Here is a 19047-nt window from a genome sequence, read left to right as displayed (position 1 = left end):
ACTGGATAAAATGACAGATGTTAGTTACCATAAAACCCTTCCGGGGATTGGGCCGGACATTTAATAATCTATGTAGTCCTAAAAGGGCACAGTTCACACCCACTGAGAACACAGAGAACACAACCAGTAAACCCAGCACACATACAACAGGGTTTAACACTGAGATCAGCGCACCGCCCCATTTGTGCAAGCTCACACACGTGTGCACCCTAAACGGGGATCTGGCCACGTTCTCCCATCGCACCAGGCCAGCGGCCCCGGAACTTCTCAGCCTCCCCCCTGCTGCGGATAGCAGACCGTGGGCAACCGGAATGGACTCCCAAGGCAGCTCAGGCACTGATCTCCACCTGCCCAGACTCGTCCTGCTCGCGGATTCTGTGCACGCCCGCAGTCCGGAGTGTGTGCGAGGCACTGCGCGAGCGGCCAGGCGAGCTCGGGGCCCGTGGCGGTGACGTGTGCGTCCGGCCTGTGGCGGGGGAGCGCGCTGGGGAGCGCGGGTAGCGGCGGGCTGAGCGGATGGGCAGCCCCGGACTGCGGCCCGGCACTGGTGGTGACACAGAGTAGCCGGGCGGGCCAGGCTCTGTAGTGCTCCGAGGCTCTGTAACGGGGTTCTCATCCTGCTCCGGAGAGTCCTGCAAACACAAGCGCCACAAGGGTCAGCGATCCCGAAACAACAGAAGCGCCGGGGGGGGGGGTCCCTCAGAATTTTCACCCATATCTCCAAGTCCAACTAGGTGGCAGACACAAGTCTAGGGATACACAGCATTTAGTATGGTCCAGGCACATGACAAGTACTCAGTAAATGTTAGCATGCATCAGAGCTTTGTCTCTTTATCCTCTTTCAGACCTGGTTGTGGCAAATAGGGCATTGCAAGTGAGCAGAGAGAACAGATGAAGGGCTCTGAAGCCCACAAGCAGATCTTGTGACAGGCGGTAGCCAGGATGTGGTGGAAGCTGGGGTACATCATGATATTTGGAAAGCATCCAGTCAGCTTTGCATACGGACTATCGTCTATATCGTGAAAGCCAGGTCTGCCACTCATTTACTTGTTTAGCCCTTCACAAGTTTTCTCTCTCTCTGCCTCATTTTTTTAATCTCTAAAGTGGGGGTGACACAAAGATTTCTGCAAATACTGCAAAGGGGTGGTCACATCATCGGCTCCCAAGCATCCCATGGAGATTCCTTGACAGTGCGGCTCACCTTGTCTTTCAGGATATAGAGTGCCATTGGGTTCTTCCGCTCCTGTTCTCCACTTCGGGGCAGGGTGTCTGCTGCATGGGAAAGAACAGAGTGTCTGGTCCAGCGACAAATCCTATATATCACCCAGCTCCTGTATGCTTTGCTCTTCGGACTTCCTCATAACCCACTCTTCCTTTTCCTAGCAGGCCTCTCTGATCTGAGTGCTGATGGGCTGGGCCAGTGGGTGACTGAGAGCTCACCTTCTGATTTTAGACGGTCATCGTTCTGATCCATGTATTCCAAAGAGTTTTGCTTTTCCAACTTCCTCTTCTTCCTGCAAATCCACCAGCCCCCAACAAGAACAGGAAAGCTAAGGAACAGACCCAGGAAGGGTTCTAATGACCACAGAAGAAGGCTTATGATGGGAAGATAGGCTGGGCATGGTGGTTGTTCAGAAACTTTGGAATGAGTCCCATCTAGGTTTGCATGCTAAGATAGTTGCCAGCATTGTGACTGTGGGGAGACCATTTATCCAGGGTGGGTTTCAAGGTCTCTGTCTGTAAATTGAGGGTGCTATGACTTAAAAGGTAGCACATTAACCCAGCTAGACTGTATAACTCAAAGAAAAAGCCACCATCAGCAGTGCGGGGTGATCAGAGGTAACTGAACACAGATGCAGTACCATATACAATGGAAAAATACACCTGGAAAGAGGAGGGGGAAAAAAATCAAAGAGATGAGACTAGAACTCGGGAGCTGGGGTGGAGGGATAGCTCAGTTGGCAGTGATTGCCTCATAAGCGTGAGGGCCTGAGTTCAATTCCAAGAATCCACATAAAAAAAAATGGCTGTGGTAGCCCACAATTGTAATCCTAGCACTGGGTAAAGCAGAGAGAGCCAGATCCCTGAGGCTCAGTGTCCAGCCAGCTCAATTTAATTCATATGATCCAGGCTGATGAAAGACCCTGCCTCACAATGACAACAACAACAACCCCAAAGTGGATGGCTTCTGAAAAATACGCTGGAGGTCTATCTCTGGCATCCACATACATGGGCATTTACACACACAAGCACTAACAACACATACCCATACTCACACCTATACAAGCATGTGCATGAGCACAAACACACACATACACACACACACACACACACACACACACACACAGAATAGAGCTTGGGAAATAGGGATACAGCTCAGTAGTAGAGTGTGCCTAGTATGTACATGGCCCTGGATTCAATGCTAGCAACACAGTCAATCACTCAATATTAAACCTGGGATTGAAATAGGCTGAAGGAAGAACTAAGGTGTGAAAGTTGACGTCACCTAGACTTTTTGGAGGGTTTCCAGCAGGCACAGACTGTCACCAGGGTCACAAGGAGAAAGATGCCTCCTGTAGACAAGATGATATAGAGGGAGCTTCGTCCTAAGCAAAGAGAGGTGGGGAGGTAGGGATAATATGAGAAGGGGAGCAGGTGTGATGAGTAGGACACAGGCAATTGAGGGCATAGACAAGGGCCCCAGTTGCGTGGGTAGGCAATGGCAGAGCTTCCCTGGAGCCGCCCTTCCATTTGTGGCTGTCCTCCACAGACAGTCAGCCCATCTCTAACCAGTCTCACGCCCTCTAAATCAGTGGTTCTCACCCTGTGGGCCACAACCTATTAGGGGGCAAATGGCCCTTTCATAAGGGTCACCTAAGAGCGTCGGAAAGCACGGATAATCTATGTGCCCGTTCATAATGGCAGCAAAATTACTGTTATGAAGTAGCAACAAAAATAATTTTATGGTTGGGGTCACTACAACATGAGGAGCAGTGTTAAAGGTTGCATTATTAGAAGGCTGAGAACCACTATTCTATATAGTTACTCTCTGGAATGCCTTTAGTCCCGGTGAACTCTCATATCTTGGGCAGGCAGGGAGACTTACTATACACGGTGATCTTGACAGGCAAGCTTCGGACCTGGCTGATAGGGTTCTCCACCACACAGCTGTACAGGTCATCATCCTCCATGAGCACTCGGGTGATGGTGAGCACCTTTTGGTCAGGGGACAGGAGCATCCGGGAGTCATTGAGGAGGGGTTTGCCATCTTTCAGCCAGGTGTAGCTGGGTTTGGTGCCATTCTCATGGGAGCAGTTGAGGGTGAAGGCCTCGCTGAGCTCCAGCACAGTGGTGGAAGCCACTAACACCTGTGGTCTTGAAATGGGCACTGAGCCGCAGAAATGGGGGGTGCAAATGTCTGTGAATCATAGTCTACAACATGATTCCTCCCCCTTCTTTATCCTCCCATCTTACAAAATAGTTCAGACTGTGGGCTGAGATCCTTAGCTTATGTTCTTTCCCATAATTAATCCATCCAACCATCCACCCACCCACCCACCCACTCATCCACCCATTCATCCATCCACCCACCCACCCATCCATCCACTCACCCACCCATCCATTCACCCACCCACCCACCCACCCATCCACCCACCCATCCTTCCATGCATCCATGCATCCATGTATCCATCCACCCATCCATCCACCCACCCACCCATGCATCCATCCATCCATCCACCCACCCATCCATCCATCCAGCCATCCACCCCTTCTTTATCCACTCATTCTTAATCAAGTAGCTTCTAGACTGAACAACACAGCCATGATGATTGTGCTCTTTTCCTTCTTCCTAACACCATTCTAAAACCACTGAGCTTTACTTCAACTGATCGAGCCTAGAAGACACTTCAGGTGAGGGAGATCTGGGTCTAGCTCTCTAGGTTTAATGCTAGACTCTTTCAGTCATATGAGCTTGGGCAAGTTACTCTATTAACTCATTTTCCTTGTCTTCAAAATGGGTAGAGTGATGTTATCTAGCCCTTGATTTTTGTAAATGTTAAGCAGGCTGGTCTGTACAAATACTCTATGCCAGCTGAGCCTAGGCACCACCTTCTAATGCCCCCTTAACCTTTTGTGGTCTTTTTTTGGGTCTAGCCTCAGTCATGGTCTTATCCTGCCTCCTTCCCTGCAGAGTGCTTTACCATCTACTGTGAGATTGATGGTCTTCTCTCCTGTGAAGGTATCATCAGTGATCGAGATCTCCACTTCATAGGTTCCCTCATCTGCCAGCTGCAGGTCGCTGAGAAGCAAGGAGCCATTTTCAAAGAGCCGGATACGGTCTCGATAGTCAGGCCGCAGAGTGCCGATGACCTCTGTGCCTATAGACTGCACCACAGTCACCGGCTTGTCACGCTTCAGCTGCCACTTCACCACAGGCTTGTCGCTGCTGGTGCTGCTGTACTGCACAGAAAGCAGGGCAGACTTGCCCACCGTGCCGTGGATCAGACGTACTGGGCTGGTGATGTTCACCCCCTCCAGGGGGACTGCAAACAGAGACCCATTGGGGAAGAGGGCAGTGTCAGGCCCTTAGCTTCATAGCCCAATCCACCTTCAAGCCCTCTGACCTTCCTCACACCTTTAAACCCTTAGCTTCCTGCCAGTTCTGGCTCCCACCAGTGCCATGGCCTCTCCAACAGTTCTTTGCCATCTCTCCTGTGTCTTTGTTTCCTCATAGCCATCCCAGGTCTTCAATGGCTTAGTCACTCTGTCACTTTCCCCATCGTCTACCTCTTGCAGAAGATTACACCCATCCTACATTCTACGTGTTCTTCTCACAAAAATATTGACTGAGCATCCTATGTAGCAAATCTAACAATTAATCAGGATGGCAGGAAAGCACCAGAACTTAGATTCTGAGAAGGAGGAACATATGCTGAGCCAAGGCTCAGGAAGAAGACGCTTAGGACCTGAAGACAGCACAGGTACTTCTCAGGCACACCGAGAATCCCAAGTCCTTAACTCAAGTATAACTGTATCTTACCAGGAGGGCTCAGTTTATAAAACAGCTTGGCAACTGGGGAGGAAGTTCAGGGAATTCCCCTAAACGCCAGCCCTGTTTGTATTTTCTACAGAGGAAGAGCATTTTGAATGGGTAGAATGAAGAGTTCGGAAACGTAAGGCCTTGTAAGATGGGACCACTTGCTGCCTGTGTGCATTTGGATAAACAATCTTTCTAAGCCCCATTCTTCTCATTTACAAAAGAAAAATATGGTGACTATGAACCAGGCACTAGCCTATAATTTCAGCTCTTTGGAGGTAGAGGCAGGGTATCAGAAGTTTAAGATCATTCTTGACTACACAGTGAGTTGAAGTATGAGGCCAGCCTAGGATACATGATATCCTATCTCAATATATATAGATATATTGAGAGAGATATTATATATATATATATATATTAATAGAGAGAGGGGGAGAGAGAGAAAGAGAGAGGGGGGGTGTAGGCCTGTGCTTTTCCATTTCTTCTACTTGTATTTGATTGTCTGGACCAAATGAAGAGATAAGTGAACTATAAAGCTTGGTTATGGTAATTAAAGCAAATTTTATTTGCTGAACATACTCCATTTGTTTTAAGAGCAGGTGCTATGTTAAGTATGGGCTCCTCCTTTCTGTAAAAAGTCAAGGCAAAGCCCGCTGACCACTTTGCCTCCTCTCTGGGCCTCAGCTTCTACGTTTGTGCAGCATGATCGCTAAGCAGTTTCCAATTCTCACATCCTATCCCTCATCAGCCGGTATCACTCAAACCCCAGGAGATGACTCTGCAGAAAAAGCCACTGTAGGTGGCTGAATATCATTTGCTAATTGGAGGGAAGCCATATGCTGAGGAAGTTAGGTCGGACAAAGATATCTATTTTTGAACTTTTTCTCTCATCTTGTCTTAAGAGAGAGTCTAGCTGTGTTGTCCAGGGCTACCTCTACCTCACAATCATCTTGCCTCGACCTCCAGAGTGTTGAGGTGACAGAAGCATGCCAAAACACCCTCTCCTAACTATTTTTACATTAATTTTTGAGATAGCATCTCAGTATTCAAGGCTGGTCTCAGACTTGATCTATAGGCAAGAATGATTTTGAACGGCTCTTCATCCTGCCTCCACCTCCTGAGGCCCGAGATTGCTGACATGTGTAGCCATACCCAGTTTTATGCCATGTTCATAATGATCCTAGGGCTTCATGTACATTAGGCAAGAATTTCATCAGTTGAGCTACGCTGTGCCCCCTCAAACACGATTTTTAAAGATTTATTTGTATTTTATGTGTATAAGTGTTTTGCCTGAATATATGTATGTGCACCACATGCCTGCCTAGTACCTAGGGAGACCAGAAGAAGGTGCCAGGTCCTCTGAAACTAGAGTTACATATAGCGTGACCTACCATGTATGTGCTGGGAATTGAACCTGGATCCTCTACAAGAACAAGTGCTCTTAACTACTGAGCCATCTCTCCAGCCTTAAAGATTATTTATTTTTGTTTTTATTTATCTGTATATATGTATATGTCTATGTGAGTGTATATTATACAGCTCTGGGTGCTTGTTAAGAAGAAGACAATGGATTCCTTGAAGTTGAAGTTATAGGCTGTTGTGAACCACTTAGCTGGAATCCTGGAATCTGACCTCAGGTCTTTGGGGAGACCAAGAAGTACTCTTAGCTTCTGAGCTATCTTTGTAGTGATTTTTCCCAATAATTAATTTTTTTTTGAGACAGGGTCCCACTGTGTAGTCTGGCTGGCCTAGAACTTGCTACATAGACCAGGCTGACCTTGAATTCCCAGAGACCCACCTGTCTCTGTCTCCCAAGTACAGTGACTAAATGCATTTGTCGACATTCCTGACCAAATCTCAAACATTTTTTTAAAACAAAAAATGTTTTCATTTTCTTAAAAATTTTACATAAAAAATGGAAATAAATGAAATATGGTCCCATCTGCCTTACTTGTTTTGGCAGAAGAGATGATGGGGCCTGAGTCGTCCTCCCGAATAACACAAAGAGCTATCAGGCATTCCCATGGCCCTGTGTATCAGACTGAAATCCAACTGTTCACATAACCTGCAAAGTTTCTTTCAACTTTCAGTTGATGTGATGGCTTAAATGGGTTTTCCTGTCTAACATGGTCCTGTTCTTGGCTGGATTTAGAAAAGCAAGCTTTCAAATTTCTCAGAGTGGACAAAGGGGCTTTGGTATGTATGACTTGAGGTGGTTCTGGGAAAAATCACGGAGTATACTCAAAGACCTCCATGCTCAAATAGCAAGGTCACGTCTCAAGACCTGGTCTAAAACTGTAGGATTAGTACATACCAATGACATGTGTGGAGTCACCCAGGAGGTTCACAAAGCTGAGTAAGGAAGGACCAGAGAGAGGGAGCACTGATTAAAATCTCATTCTGCTCTTGCAGAAGACCCACATTTAGGTCCCAACACCCATACCAGGTGGTTCCCAACCACCTGTAACTCCAGTTCCAGGGAATCTGATGCCTTCTTTTGGCCTCTGTGGGCACTTAACACACACATGTGCACATACATATATACATAAATAAAAATAAAATATTTTTTTTTAAAAGTTGAAGGACTGGAGAGATGGTTTAGCAGTTAAGAGCACTGGATGCTCTCCCAAAGGCTCTGGGTTCAGTTCCCACATGGCATCTTACCACTCTCTGTAACTCCAGTTCCTGGGGATCAGTCATCCTTACACAAATATACATGCAGGCAAAACGCCAATCAATGTACATAAAATAAAAATAAATAAATCATTTAAAAATGAAAAATTAAAATTTTTGAGTACCATACCTGCTGTGGCTTGTCCCTCAAGGGTTTGTGTGTTGTAAGCCTTCCCCCCAAGGTCGTGGTATTAGGAGAAACTGAAACCTATGAGAGTACAGTGGGGCCCGAGCAGTGGTGGCTTACACCTTTAATCCAAAAGTAGGCGGATCTCTGTGAGTTCAAGGCCAGCCTGGTCTACAGAGCGAGTTCCAGGACAGGCTTCAAAGCTACAGAGAGAAACCCTGTCTTGAAAAACAAAAACGAAAACAAAAACAAAAAAAAAAAAGAAGAAAGAAAGAAAGAAAGAAAGAAAGAAAGAAAGAAAGAAAGAAAGCCCAGTGGGTTAGCTCACTGTGAATACTGTCCTTGGAAAGAACTGAGATAGTTATTGTGGGACTTTGTGCCAATTTTTCAGAAATTAAATTGTTATAAAAGAATGAGTCTAAGCACCACTCGCACACGGCTTCCTGTTTTACTGTGTGATCTCTCTTCTCCTACACGTTCTGTGATGACATTTACTGTACTATGATAGGATGTGTGAGCTGCTCCAGAGCTGATGTTACATTGCTCAGACTTTCTTCCTCCAAAATTAGGAGCCAAGTAAGCTTCCTTTCTTAATAAACTGTTCAGCCATATATATTTCATTATAGAAATGGAAAACTGACTAACACAGATCTCGAGCATCAAACTTGAGGCCTCTCATTTTCCTCTACCAGTGATAATCCCAGACCCCAGACAACTAGAAAGACATTATATTTATTAATTACCCTTTTCTCTTATGTAATCTTTGCTCTGCTCCCTCCCTCCCTTTCTCAGATTATATTCCATTCCATTTCAAGGTTTCGGTAGCCTTTTTTTTTTTTTTTAAAAAAAGATTCATTTATTTATTATGCATACAGTGTTCTGCATGCCTGTATGCCAGAAGAGGGCACCAGATCTCATTATAGGTACCTGGGAGGGCACCATGTGGTTGCTGGAAATTGAACTCATGACCTCTGGAGGAATAGCTAGTGCTCTTAACCTCTGAGCCATCTCTCCAGCCCTTCAGTAGCCTTTTTTAAAAAAATGATGTTTCCCCCTGTAATTCTGCTTTTTTTAAAAAAATCAATTTATATTATATTGTGGATAAAAACACTGGAGACGATACAACTTTTGACTGCCTCCTAATTTACCCTAGCCCAAGTGCTGGCCTTTTTTGTGCCTGTGAACATGGGTATGCCCACAAGGAGAAGGGACACATGCACACTCATTGTAAGAGGATGGCGCCATCTTTCTTGGATGCTGATGACAAGAACATTTTTGCTGAGCATGAACAGTTGCCTAGAAACTGGAAAGAATCTAAGTTTGGGTTTCATAACTTTCAGGCGACACAGAGAACTGGGACAGGAGCCAAAGCAGGACGCAGAAACAAGGAAACGGCTAACACCTCAGGTCTAGAGTGGCAGTAAAAGGGAGGAGAAGCAATTAGCTTAATCATTGTCTCTCTGCCATCTTATGTAGAAAGCCTCTGTTCCACCACAGGGGGGAAAAAAAGGAAGTTATCGTCTCTGCAAGATCTCAAGATCTATCTAACTAAACAATGCCCTAGTGTTTATAAAGGTCAGAAGCATCTACTCAAGGAGGATTTGACGTCCTGTGACACAGAGGAAAGGAGAACCTCACGAGTGATCCTTTTCTGGCTTCGTCCCTTAAAAGGAATCGCCATGCCTTAAATTTATCTTTCAGAAGCATCAGGGGGATGATGCTGAACTCACGTTATAGGGCTCTCTACACCTTACCCGTTCTCTCGCACCAGGAACCACACTTGCAAGCCTTTCTATCTGAAACAGGTCTCGTTTGCTTGAGTCTTTGAGAATCCTAGGTGCCCTGCCCTGGGCTTTCCCCAACTGTATGATTTCCTCTCTGAAATGGTGGCGAGACCCACATGCAATAATCCAAGGGCAGCGAGAACTTTGTTCTATGAGAGAAGGAACATTTTGTTTTCTGTTTTGGGTTTTTAGCATCCTTCCTACTTAGTGATGATCCTGAGGAAGGCAAGTGGTGGGGGGGGAGAGAGGCAAACCACATGGTGGCTCATAGAGCCACATCACAGAAAACATCACAAGACTGCTCAGCTAGCAAAAGCCAGCTTTACCCAGGACCATCTAAAATTGTCTGGGGCAACAAGACCAATGGAAATAACTACTGTCCTTAAATTCAGCACAATATGTCTGGATCATTGGCCTTACAGAATTCCCTGCTCCCGTCATGTATCTGACGGCCTGATGCATCCAAAGACCACACATAAGATCGAAAGCATGGAGCAAACCCTGCTCTAGAAACCCTCTCCATTCCTGAAGTTCCCTACCATGTCTGTTAACTAAGTTGCTCCTGAGTGGTATTGGAGAGGCCTGTTCCCACTGAGGGCACCTTCACTCCGAAATTAACTTCCTACCAGTTCTTTGTTTTGTCACATCTCTGAATTCTTTCTTTGATGGCTATCAAAATCTGGAAACACAGGATTGGCAGTCTCCACAATCCGCTATCACTATCCCTCTGTTGAACTCATCCCCGGCAGCAGTCTGAGAAAAGGACCCATCCTCATCACTTTTATTATATATGAGTATCATTTGGGGGCTGGAGAGATGACTCAAGTGGTTAAGAGCACGGGCTGCTCTTCCTGAGGTCCTGAGTTCAAGTCCCACCAACCACATGGTGGCTCTCAACCATCTGTAGTAAATCTGGTGCCCTCCTCTGGTATGCGGGCATACATGTTGTACACATAATAAATAAATAAATCTTTAAAAAGAGTATCATTTGTTCTGTAACAGTTGGGATTACTGCGTTGTATGCTGTTCTCTTGTTGAGGCCTGGACCATGACTGCAAAATCATTTGAAACGTTTCAAAATCATTCAGGGACATGGAGCAGAGAAACAGAAACTGTGAAGAAGTCCCTTGAGATTCAGGCAAAGGGGAGTCAGGGGCTGTTAATCTACTCCTTAAGAAACATAATTGTTCAGGAATAATTTAAGTCTATATTAAGACAACATGAAAATTATCATGCTTGTCAATTGAAACTGTCACTATTGTTAATCTGTCCATTCTCACAAATAAAAAAATCATACCTACAAGTTGACCTGTAATTTAATACTCTACTATTTAGATCTCAGGAGGCTTCCTTACTTAGTACACTAGAGCAGACTTGATATGATGTGTCAGTTTATGACCAAACTGACCAAAGCAGAGCAAGGACGGGGTGTTTTGTCCTTCTATGACAGGGCCAGTGCTTTGGAGCTGCCCTTGGCAAAACTGGTTTATTACACCCTCCCCCTTTGCCCTACCCCAGGTTTCCCTTTCCATTACTTTTACAACTATTATGTTCTCTTTTGTCTGGCACTCCAAATTCTGAAGGAGAAGCCCTGGTGCAACTGTCCTGCTAGGAACGAAGACATTCTAAGGAGACACGTGTACTCTCCCTTTGGCTGTCTACTACTGAAACAATGGTCTCCAGGAACTGGAATTCCTCAGAATCTTATGAAAGGAGAAGAAAAAGCCTGATGTCAACCAAAGAAAGAACTCATCTTCTAGCAAATAACAATAACAATAATAGCAATAATAATAATGTGTGTAGTTCTGACTTGTCAGACCACCTTGCTTAAACAATGATGGGTCAGTAATAGGCAGGACCGCATCGTGACCAGGACTGTTTAGTTACATATACTTCTAGCTCTTCATATAAACCTAAACTTCATGTCTGTACCCCAAAGGTGGACTTGTAGGGGGTGGGTCACTGGAACTTTTTGATTCTTCTTCCCAATGTGACTACACTAAATATCCTTTCTCTGTTTTATTATTTGTTCCTTTTTTTGTTTTTGTTTTTTCGAGGCATGGTTTCTCTGTGTAACAACTCTGACTGTCCTGGAACTCACTCTGCAGACCAGACTGGCCTCGAACTCACAGAGCTCCACCTGCCTCTGTCTCCCGAGTGCTGGGATTAAAGACATGCACCATCACCACCTGGTTTTGTCTTTTTAAAAACATTTATTTGTTGTTTGTTTGGTGGTGACATGGTATGTACTCGATGACACGGGGCACCGGGCACTTCAGTTCTCCCTGTCCACTGTGTGTGTTCCTGCAGATTGTGAGGCTTGGCAAGAAGTGTCTTTACCCACTGAGTCATTGCACCAGCCTCTGCCTTATTTGTCTTTTTAATTAGCCTGTTGAGGATCAGTATCTGAGCCTGGCTTGTTAAGGTTGCTAGGGCCAAGGCTCTGACTCAAACAGTTACGTAGCTTGTCTAACATAAAACACATTCATTGATGTGAATGGTAACTCGAAGAAAAGTAACATGTTTAAAAAGAACTGCAGGAGCTAGTCAATCAATCCTGGAAGGTGGAGGTTCACTGCAATGTTCCAGAGAAGAAAGAAGGAGATGGCTCAGATAAGAAAGACCCCTACTCAACTTTTGGCCTTCCTGTCTTATGCTCTACTCCCACAAAACGTTTGTACTCTTCCCCACTAAGCTGTGTGTGAGCATGCATTTCCCCACTAAGCTGTGTGTGAGCATGCACTCCCCAGTAAACTGTGTGTGAGCATGCATTTCCCCACTAAGCTGTGTGTGAGCATGCACTTCCCCAATAAGCTGTGTATAAGCATGCACTCCCCCACTAAGCTGTGTGTGAGCATGAACTTCCACAGTAAGTTGTGTGTGAGCATGCACTCCCTCACTAAGCTGTGTGTGAGCGTGCACTTCCCCACTAGGCTGGTGTGAGCATGTACTCCCTCACTAACCTGTGTGTGTGTGAGTGTGCTCTTACCCACTAGGCTGTGTGTGAGCATGCACTTCCCCACTAAGCTGTGTGTGAGCGTGCACTTCCCCACTAGGCTGTGTGTGAGCATGCACTTCCCCACTAAGCTGTGTGTGAGCGTGCACTTCCCCACTAGGCTGTGTGTGAGCATGCACTTCCCCACTAGGCTGTGTGTGAGCATGCACTTCCCCACTAAGCTGTGTGTGAGCATGCACTTGCCAGTGTTTCCACTTATGCAGAGACCAGAGGGAACCCTGGGTGTCCTGATCTTTCCCTCTCTGCCCTATTCCCTGACACAGAGCCACTCACTGAACTTGGAGCCAGGATGGCAGTCAGAAAGCCTCAACAACCTTCCTGTCTCCTCCCTGACTCCCTGTACTGGGTTTAACAAGCATGAAGTTGACCATACCAGTCTTTTTATATGGGCCCTGAGCATTTGAATTCAGTCTTCATGCTTACACAAGTATTCTCATCTACTCAGCCCTCTCCTCAGGCTCCAACGTGGAGCTTTAAGGATGATAAGTCCCTTAGAGCCAACTCTTGAGTAAACAGGGTCCTTCCCACCAACTCTGGGTTCCCAAGTACTGACCACCGAGTGCCAGGTTTCTTGAACTTCTTTTAGTAACAATAGTTATAATAAGTATTGCTTGGACATGTAGAAGTAAAAATAAAATTTTCCTCTATATAACATGTTGGACAAATATCAGTTTTAGACTGGAGATCTAAGTATGAAAGGGGAAATACCATTTTAAACAGAATAGGACAGTGTCTTCCTGACTTGAGAATAGATACAGAATTCCTAAAGAACAAAATAGCAGCAGCACTAGCAGCAGCAACAACAACAACAAAAAAAAAAACCTGATAACCAGCTGGGTGTTGTGGCCAGCCTGGGCTGCCATAGTGATTTCCAAACTAGCATTGGCTGCAGATTGAGAGTCTGCTTCAAAAAAAAAAAAAAAACCCAAAACAAACAAAACAAACAAACAAACAAAAAAACAAAAACAAAGACAGAAGAAAAAAAGAAAGCAACAGGAGAAAACATCCAGGTGACTCAATGGAAAGCTGGGCAAATGATTTGGTACAAGGGCTGGAGAGATGGCTCAGCAGTTTAGAGCACATACTGTTTTCCAGAGGACCAGAGTTTGATTCCTGGCACCTGCATTGGGTGACACACAGCCACCTGTAACTCCATCATGTACATACTCAAAGCTCACACGCACACACACACACTTGAAATAATTAATATATATATATTTATATTTAAAAAGACTTGGAACAGGTGTTTCAGAAAAAAGCAATCCAATTAACTGATAAAAATATGAGAAAAGCTCAAGTTGATTATCATGTAAATATAAATGTAAACTATAATTTGATTCTATTTTATAGTAATTAAGAAGATTGGGAGATGATTGGTTCATGAAGGCATTAACTTCAATGGATTAATTCGTCAATGGGTTGTTCTAAGAGGGCTATCGAAAGGTAGGGCCGGCTCAGAGGAGTAAGTCCATGGGTGCATGTCTTGCCAGACCCCTTCCTGTCTGTCTCTACCTTCTGTCTGCCATGAGTTGATCTGCTCTCTCGCATGCACGGTCCCTAACGTTGTGATGGTCTCTCATCAAGCACAGACCCAGCAGCAGTGGAACCAAGTGACCGCGAGATAAGGGGCAGGTAAGGGCGCTTTATAGTCCACATTACAAGGACACACTTGCAGTGTGTAATTGTCAATGGGATTTGACATGTATACTCTGTAACTCGGATAATCTTGTGGGAGGAATGGTAGACTCAGTGGCCTTAGACCTATGTGAATCTCCCTCTATAGGGTTTGGGGAAAGGGAGGGGAAAGTACAGGAAGAAATAAGAAGAAAAGTACCAACACCATGAATTATAAAAATAAAGCTTGGTCACCTGACCAGAGGGACCAGACTAAAATTTGGAATGATTAATTGCCTTTGTTCTTGTTCCCTATAAAACAGACCAGTTGGCAATGGTCTGCATAAGGCAGATTTGGGAATGATAACACTCTGTCTTCCTAGATTGCTGGCTCTCTGAAGAAAGTGTTTAAAAATTCACTTCCTGCTTCTGTTCATTGGCCTCTGTGGTTAACAAGCAACACAAACTACCTGGGTTCATATCTTGGTGAGTGCAAAGCCAAAATAAACATAGCCAAGACATAAAAGTGGAGAAAGAGTTATTATCTGAAGCAGGGAAGAAAAACACAGGATTTATTTCCAAAGCACTGCCCTCCTTAAACACAGACAAAGAAGAGCTTTTATTTGGGGAGTCTATACATACTCATTCAGAGGTTGGGCCAACGCCCAGTTTTATCACTTAGGGAGTATACCCCTGGACATGCTCAATGCTATATGGAGTACATGGTTAGAAGATTAAAGTTGTGACAGGATACCTCTGGGCATGCTCAGCTTGTGTCATAAACTTTATGCTGAAAATGAGGGTACTTTGAAGGGACATTGACACAGGAGTCTTCTCTGAAGGCATCTGCCTCAGTGGCTAACATAGCAACTGAAATACCGGTTAATTCAGAGGAAATAGCAAGATTTCTTTTTCTTGAGACAAGGTCTCACTATGTGGTCCTGGATGGCCTGGAATTTTCTATGTACACTAGCCTGGCTTTGAACTCAGAAATCCTCCTGCCTCTGTCTCCCAAGTGCTGAGATTAAAGGTTATGCCACCAACCTAGCCATATCTGTTTCTTTGTCTAAGGGATGATTACATGGGCTTGTTCACTTGCTAAGAGTCTACAGGACTATATCCTTATGTTAACTGCATCTTCCCCTAGGAGTTTTTTCATTACACTATTTTTTAGACAAAAAAGGATCACCATTGCAACATAGTAGGCTTAAAAAAGACAGTGGGTGTGATGGTTCGTTTCTCTAATCCCAGAATCCAGGAGGCTGAGGCATGAGGATTGCCTTAAATTCAAGGTTGCCATGGACTACAATGTCAGACTCTTCTCATACCCATCCACTCCTTCAAAATCAGCACAGAAACCAGGCAGAGGAGTAGAAAAGTCCAGAGAATAAAAACCTCCAAAGTTTGGATTTATATCATTGAATGTTTACCTCTGCCAACACCTTAGCCTCTGTGTAAGTCTTATTTGAATATCTTGTGAATTGTGCTATGATGAGTTTAAGAAGGCTGAATTTGGCCTGATTTGGGGCCAACCAGATGGTTTAATGGGTAAGGGTACTTGTCACCAAAGCTGATACCTGGGACCCACAAAGTGGACAGAGAGAATTGACTTGTCTCTCCTGACCTCTGCAGTTTTGTGCTGGGACTCCCACAAAAGAAGCAAATAAATGTGAAGACAAAGAAGAGGCAGGCTGTGTCAAAGAAAGCCCAATTTGTCAACATCAGTGCCTGAATTTTATTTTATGTGTATGAGTGTTTTGCCTGCACGTACATATATGCATAACATGTGTGCAGTGCCTGCGGGGGTCAGAAGAAGCCATTGTACTCCAAAACTGTAATTGTGGATGCTTGTGAGCCACCATGTGGGTGCTGGGAATCAGACATAGGTTCTCTACAAGAGCAGTGGGCCCTCTTCATGGAACCTCCTCTCCAGCTTTCTCCTTGCCAATCTTAATACTGCATTTCCCAGGATCCACTACAGTTAGCACGGCCATGTAGTGAGTTCTAGCCAATAGAACTAGTGAAAGTGATACGTAGCACTCAGAGACTTATTTTGGAAATCCTCTTCCTTGTATCTATTAAGGTTTTTTGTTCATTTGTTTGTTTGGCTGCTTTTTAATTTTCTCTTTGACCAGGCATGATGGCCAACGCCTTTAGTTCTAGCTCTCAGGACACAGGGACTGACACATAGATCTCTGTGAGTCTGAAGCCAGTCTGGTTTACGTAGCAAGTTCCAGGCAAGTCAGGGCTATAGAGTAAGAAGACCCTGCCTCAAACAAATTCTCTACTTGGACTAAGTAGAGACAAACCCTACAGTGATCCACACATTGAAGCAGACAGAGTCCCATCAACTTAGTGTGCTCCTTGAGAACGCTACACAATATCGTCCTTCCTTTCCCAGGCCTACTCTACTGGGACATAATATATGCCAAGAACTTTAATTTTGAAATTTATCTACTACATAAACTGACATTTTCCTAAATAGTACAGTAAAGATGGCAGAGATTTATTAAAGAATCTGCACTTTCATTGCTTGTCACAACATCAGGACAATAGTCTATGGCCCAATTATTAGCTCTCATAGGTTATAGCTAATATTGTGTGTGACAGGATCTCATGGAGCCCAGGCTGGACTCAAACTCACTATGTAGCCAAAGATAACCCTCAACTCCTGATCCTCCTTCTTCTACCTCTACGGTGCTGAGATTACAGGCATGCACCACCATGCCTGGCTCATAACTACTATCTTATTAACATAACTTGTAATTAGAAAAATAGCTTTGCCGTGGGCTGAAGTACCTATCCTCAAACTCACACTCTGAAGTCCACATAATCCTCACCCCCAAGCCCCACATCTCACGGCCGGACTTCTTTTGGCAATGGAGTCTTTGCAGAGCCAAGGAGTTAAAATGAGGTCATGCTGGAGTAGGGTGGATCCACTTCCGCACACATCCTTGTGAAATGGGGATATTTGAACGCCGACACGCAAACAGGAAAAGCGCCACCTGAAGGCTGGAATTTTGCTGCCTCAAGTTAAAGAGACCCGGGACCGATCTGTCCTTACGGCTTGCAGAGGGACTGTGGCACAATCAGTACCTGGATCTCTAGCATCTGCCTTTCAGAACTGCAAGGCAACAATGTCCTGCTACCTAAACCACCTACTTTGTGCTGATGTGTTTCGTCAGCTCAGAAGAATTAAACAGGCTTCCATCCTGTTCTCTTTTGCCTCATTTTCCCGACAATGCTTCATTGCACACCAAGGGATCCAAAAAGTCTATCTGAGCCTGCCAGTTCCCAAGTTAAAGATCACTCAATTTCCCTGCCCACTGCTCACAGACTACCTCTCATCTTCGGAGACAGTTTTACAAGGATTTTTGCTGAACTCAATTCCTACTTTTCTCTCAGCAATGCTGAACTTCTGGGCTCCGCCTAAACACACGAGACTATTTCAAGCTCTTGACCTTTGTCCATTTCCCAACAATCATCTCACTCATGCTCCTACCTATTTCTCTCATCCTCAGTGCAAACATTCTTCCTACAAGGAAACATTCCCTAGTTCTCGCCCACCCATATCCTGCCCCACCAGCAACAGCTTCCTGGAGGGAGGCAAGTGACTTTTTTTTTTCCTGATTCCTGCTTTTTTGTTAAAACAATCTATGTATCTGTTTGCCACACTAAAATGTGCATTTCTGGGCTCCCTGTCATTGTGTGTATGTACACAAAAAACACATCTACAGTATTTAACATAAGGTCAGTTCTCCATAGAGTTGATAGGGGGCATTAGAAGAGGTAGGTGTTTATGGCTTTGAGTGAATTATGAATAGGATGAATTATTATCCTAAACCAGGAGGCTCATTACCTACAAACTTCTTTTCTCTTTCAAGCAGTTTGACACTCAAAGAAGCCAGGGTGAAGGTTTGGGAGGCTCACCACCAAGATTTCCCCTCCTCCTCCCACCAAGAGCTCACATAATCCCCTGAAAAGAATGCTTGGACAGGCCCACGTCAACAAGTCATCCCATAAGAAGTGGCACGATGCCTTCCATCTAATGTACTGAATGCCGTGGGCGCTCCAAAGTCATGCAGCCTTTGGGGGAGGGGGCCAGGGGCCAGGCAGGAAGCACAGGGAATGAAGAGATATATTCAACACTGATTCCTTAATTCACTGAGATCTTCCCACGGTCATAGCGCTCTCTCCCCTCCTCCAGCCGTGAAGGTATTCAGGCTCTGTTCTCCCTCTCCCTTTCCGTCAAAAGCCCCAATGTCTTTTCTCCAGACCTTTCTGGTCTCCTACCTGGCTGGATGAGAAGCAGGTAGACAAAAGGAGCGAGGTGCAGGGCCCTGGAGGCTCTGGACAGGGCTCCCCTTTCTCTCTTCATTTTAGGTGGCGTTCTTCAGCTCTGGTGCAGACAATTAGCATGATTTCTCCACTCCGGGCACGTCCCTTTGTACCACTCGGAGTTTCTCTGCCCGGGCACAACCCTGCCAACTTCCCTCTGAATACACAGAGCTCTGTGTGTTGCTGGCCTTGTTCTCTCCTCTCGCTTTGCTCAGATCTAGCATTTTCTAGTTTCCAAGCCCTTCGCCCCCCCTAGTTTGAACAGGGGTATCTCCATGGCATGATAATCTCCACTGCATGTTCCATCGTACTGGGCCCTGGTGGTCCAGCGGTTCTTGACTTGTCTGGAGTAAGCCCCACTCCCAAGGCAGATGCCGATCCGGCCTCCGTGTCCCAACCTACATGGCTCCACCTCACACTCCTCCTTCGGCATCAGGACAGACTTCTAATAAGGGAG

At 45.3% G+C, this 19047-nt stretch overlaps 1 protein-coding gene across 2 annotated transcripts; it reads right to left on the bottom strand.

Moving 5' to 3' along the window:
* Positions 1 to 329: 329 nt before the first annotated feature.
* On the bottom strand, positions 330 to 18630 carry Hepacam (hepatic and glial cell adhesion molecule). 2 transcript variants are annotated; one of them, XM_038324346.1, is made up of 7 exons: positions 18546 to 18630; positions 4203 to 4544; positions 3107 to 3388; positions 2507 to 2606; positions 1441 to 1514; positions 1202 to 1272; positions 330 to 632 (listed from the first exon to the last, which is right to left on the bottom strand). In XM_038324346.1, exons 1-7 carry the CDS (start codon positions 18628 to 18630, stop codon positions 330 to 332), a joined length of 1257 nt encoding a protein of 418 aa, XP_038180274.1. The 2 variants fall into 2 exon arrangements, with proteins under 2 accessions (XP_038180274.1, XP_038180275.1); XM_038324347.1 differs by having other exon boundaries at positions 2513 to 2606.
* Between the last annotated feature and the right edge of the window lie 417 nt (positions 18631 to 19047).

Source organism: Arvicola amphibius, chromosome 3 (genome assembly GCF_903992535.2).
Source record: "Arvicola amphibius chromosome 3, mArvAmp1.2, whole genome shotgun sequence".
Taxonomy (NCBI): domain Eukaryota; kingdom Metazoa; phylum Chordata; class Mammalia; order Rodentia; family Cricetidae; genus Arvicola; species Arvicola amphibius.
This window is presented reverse-complemented; position numbering and strand designations above follow the sequence as displayed.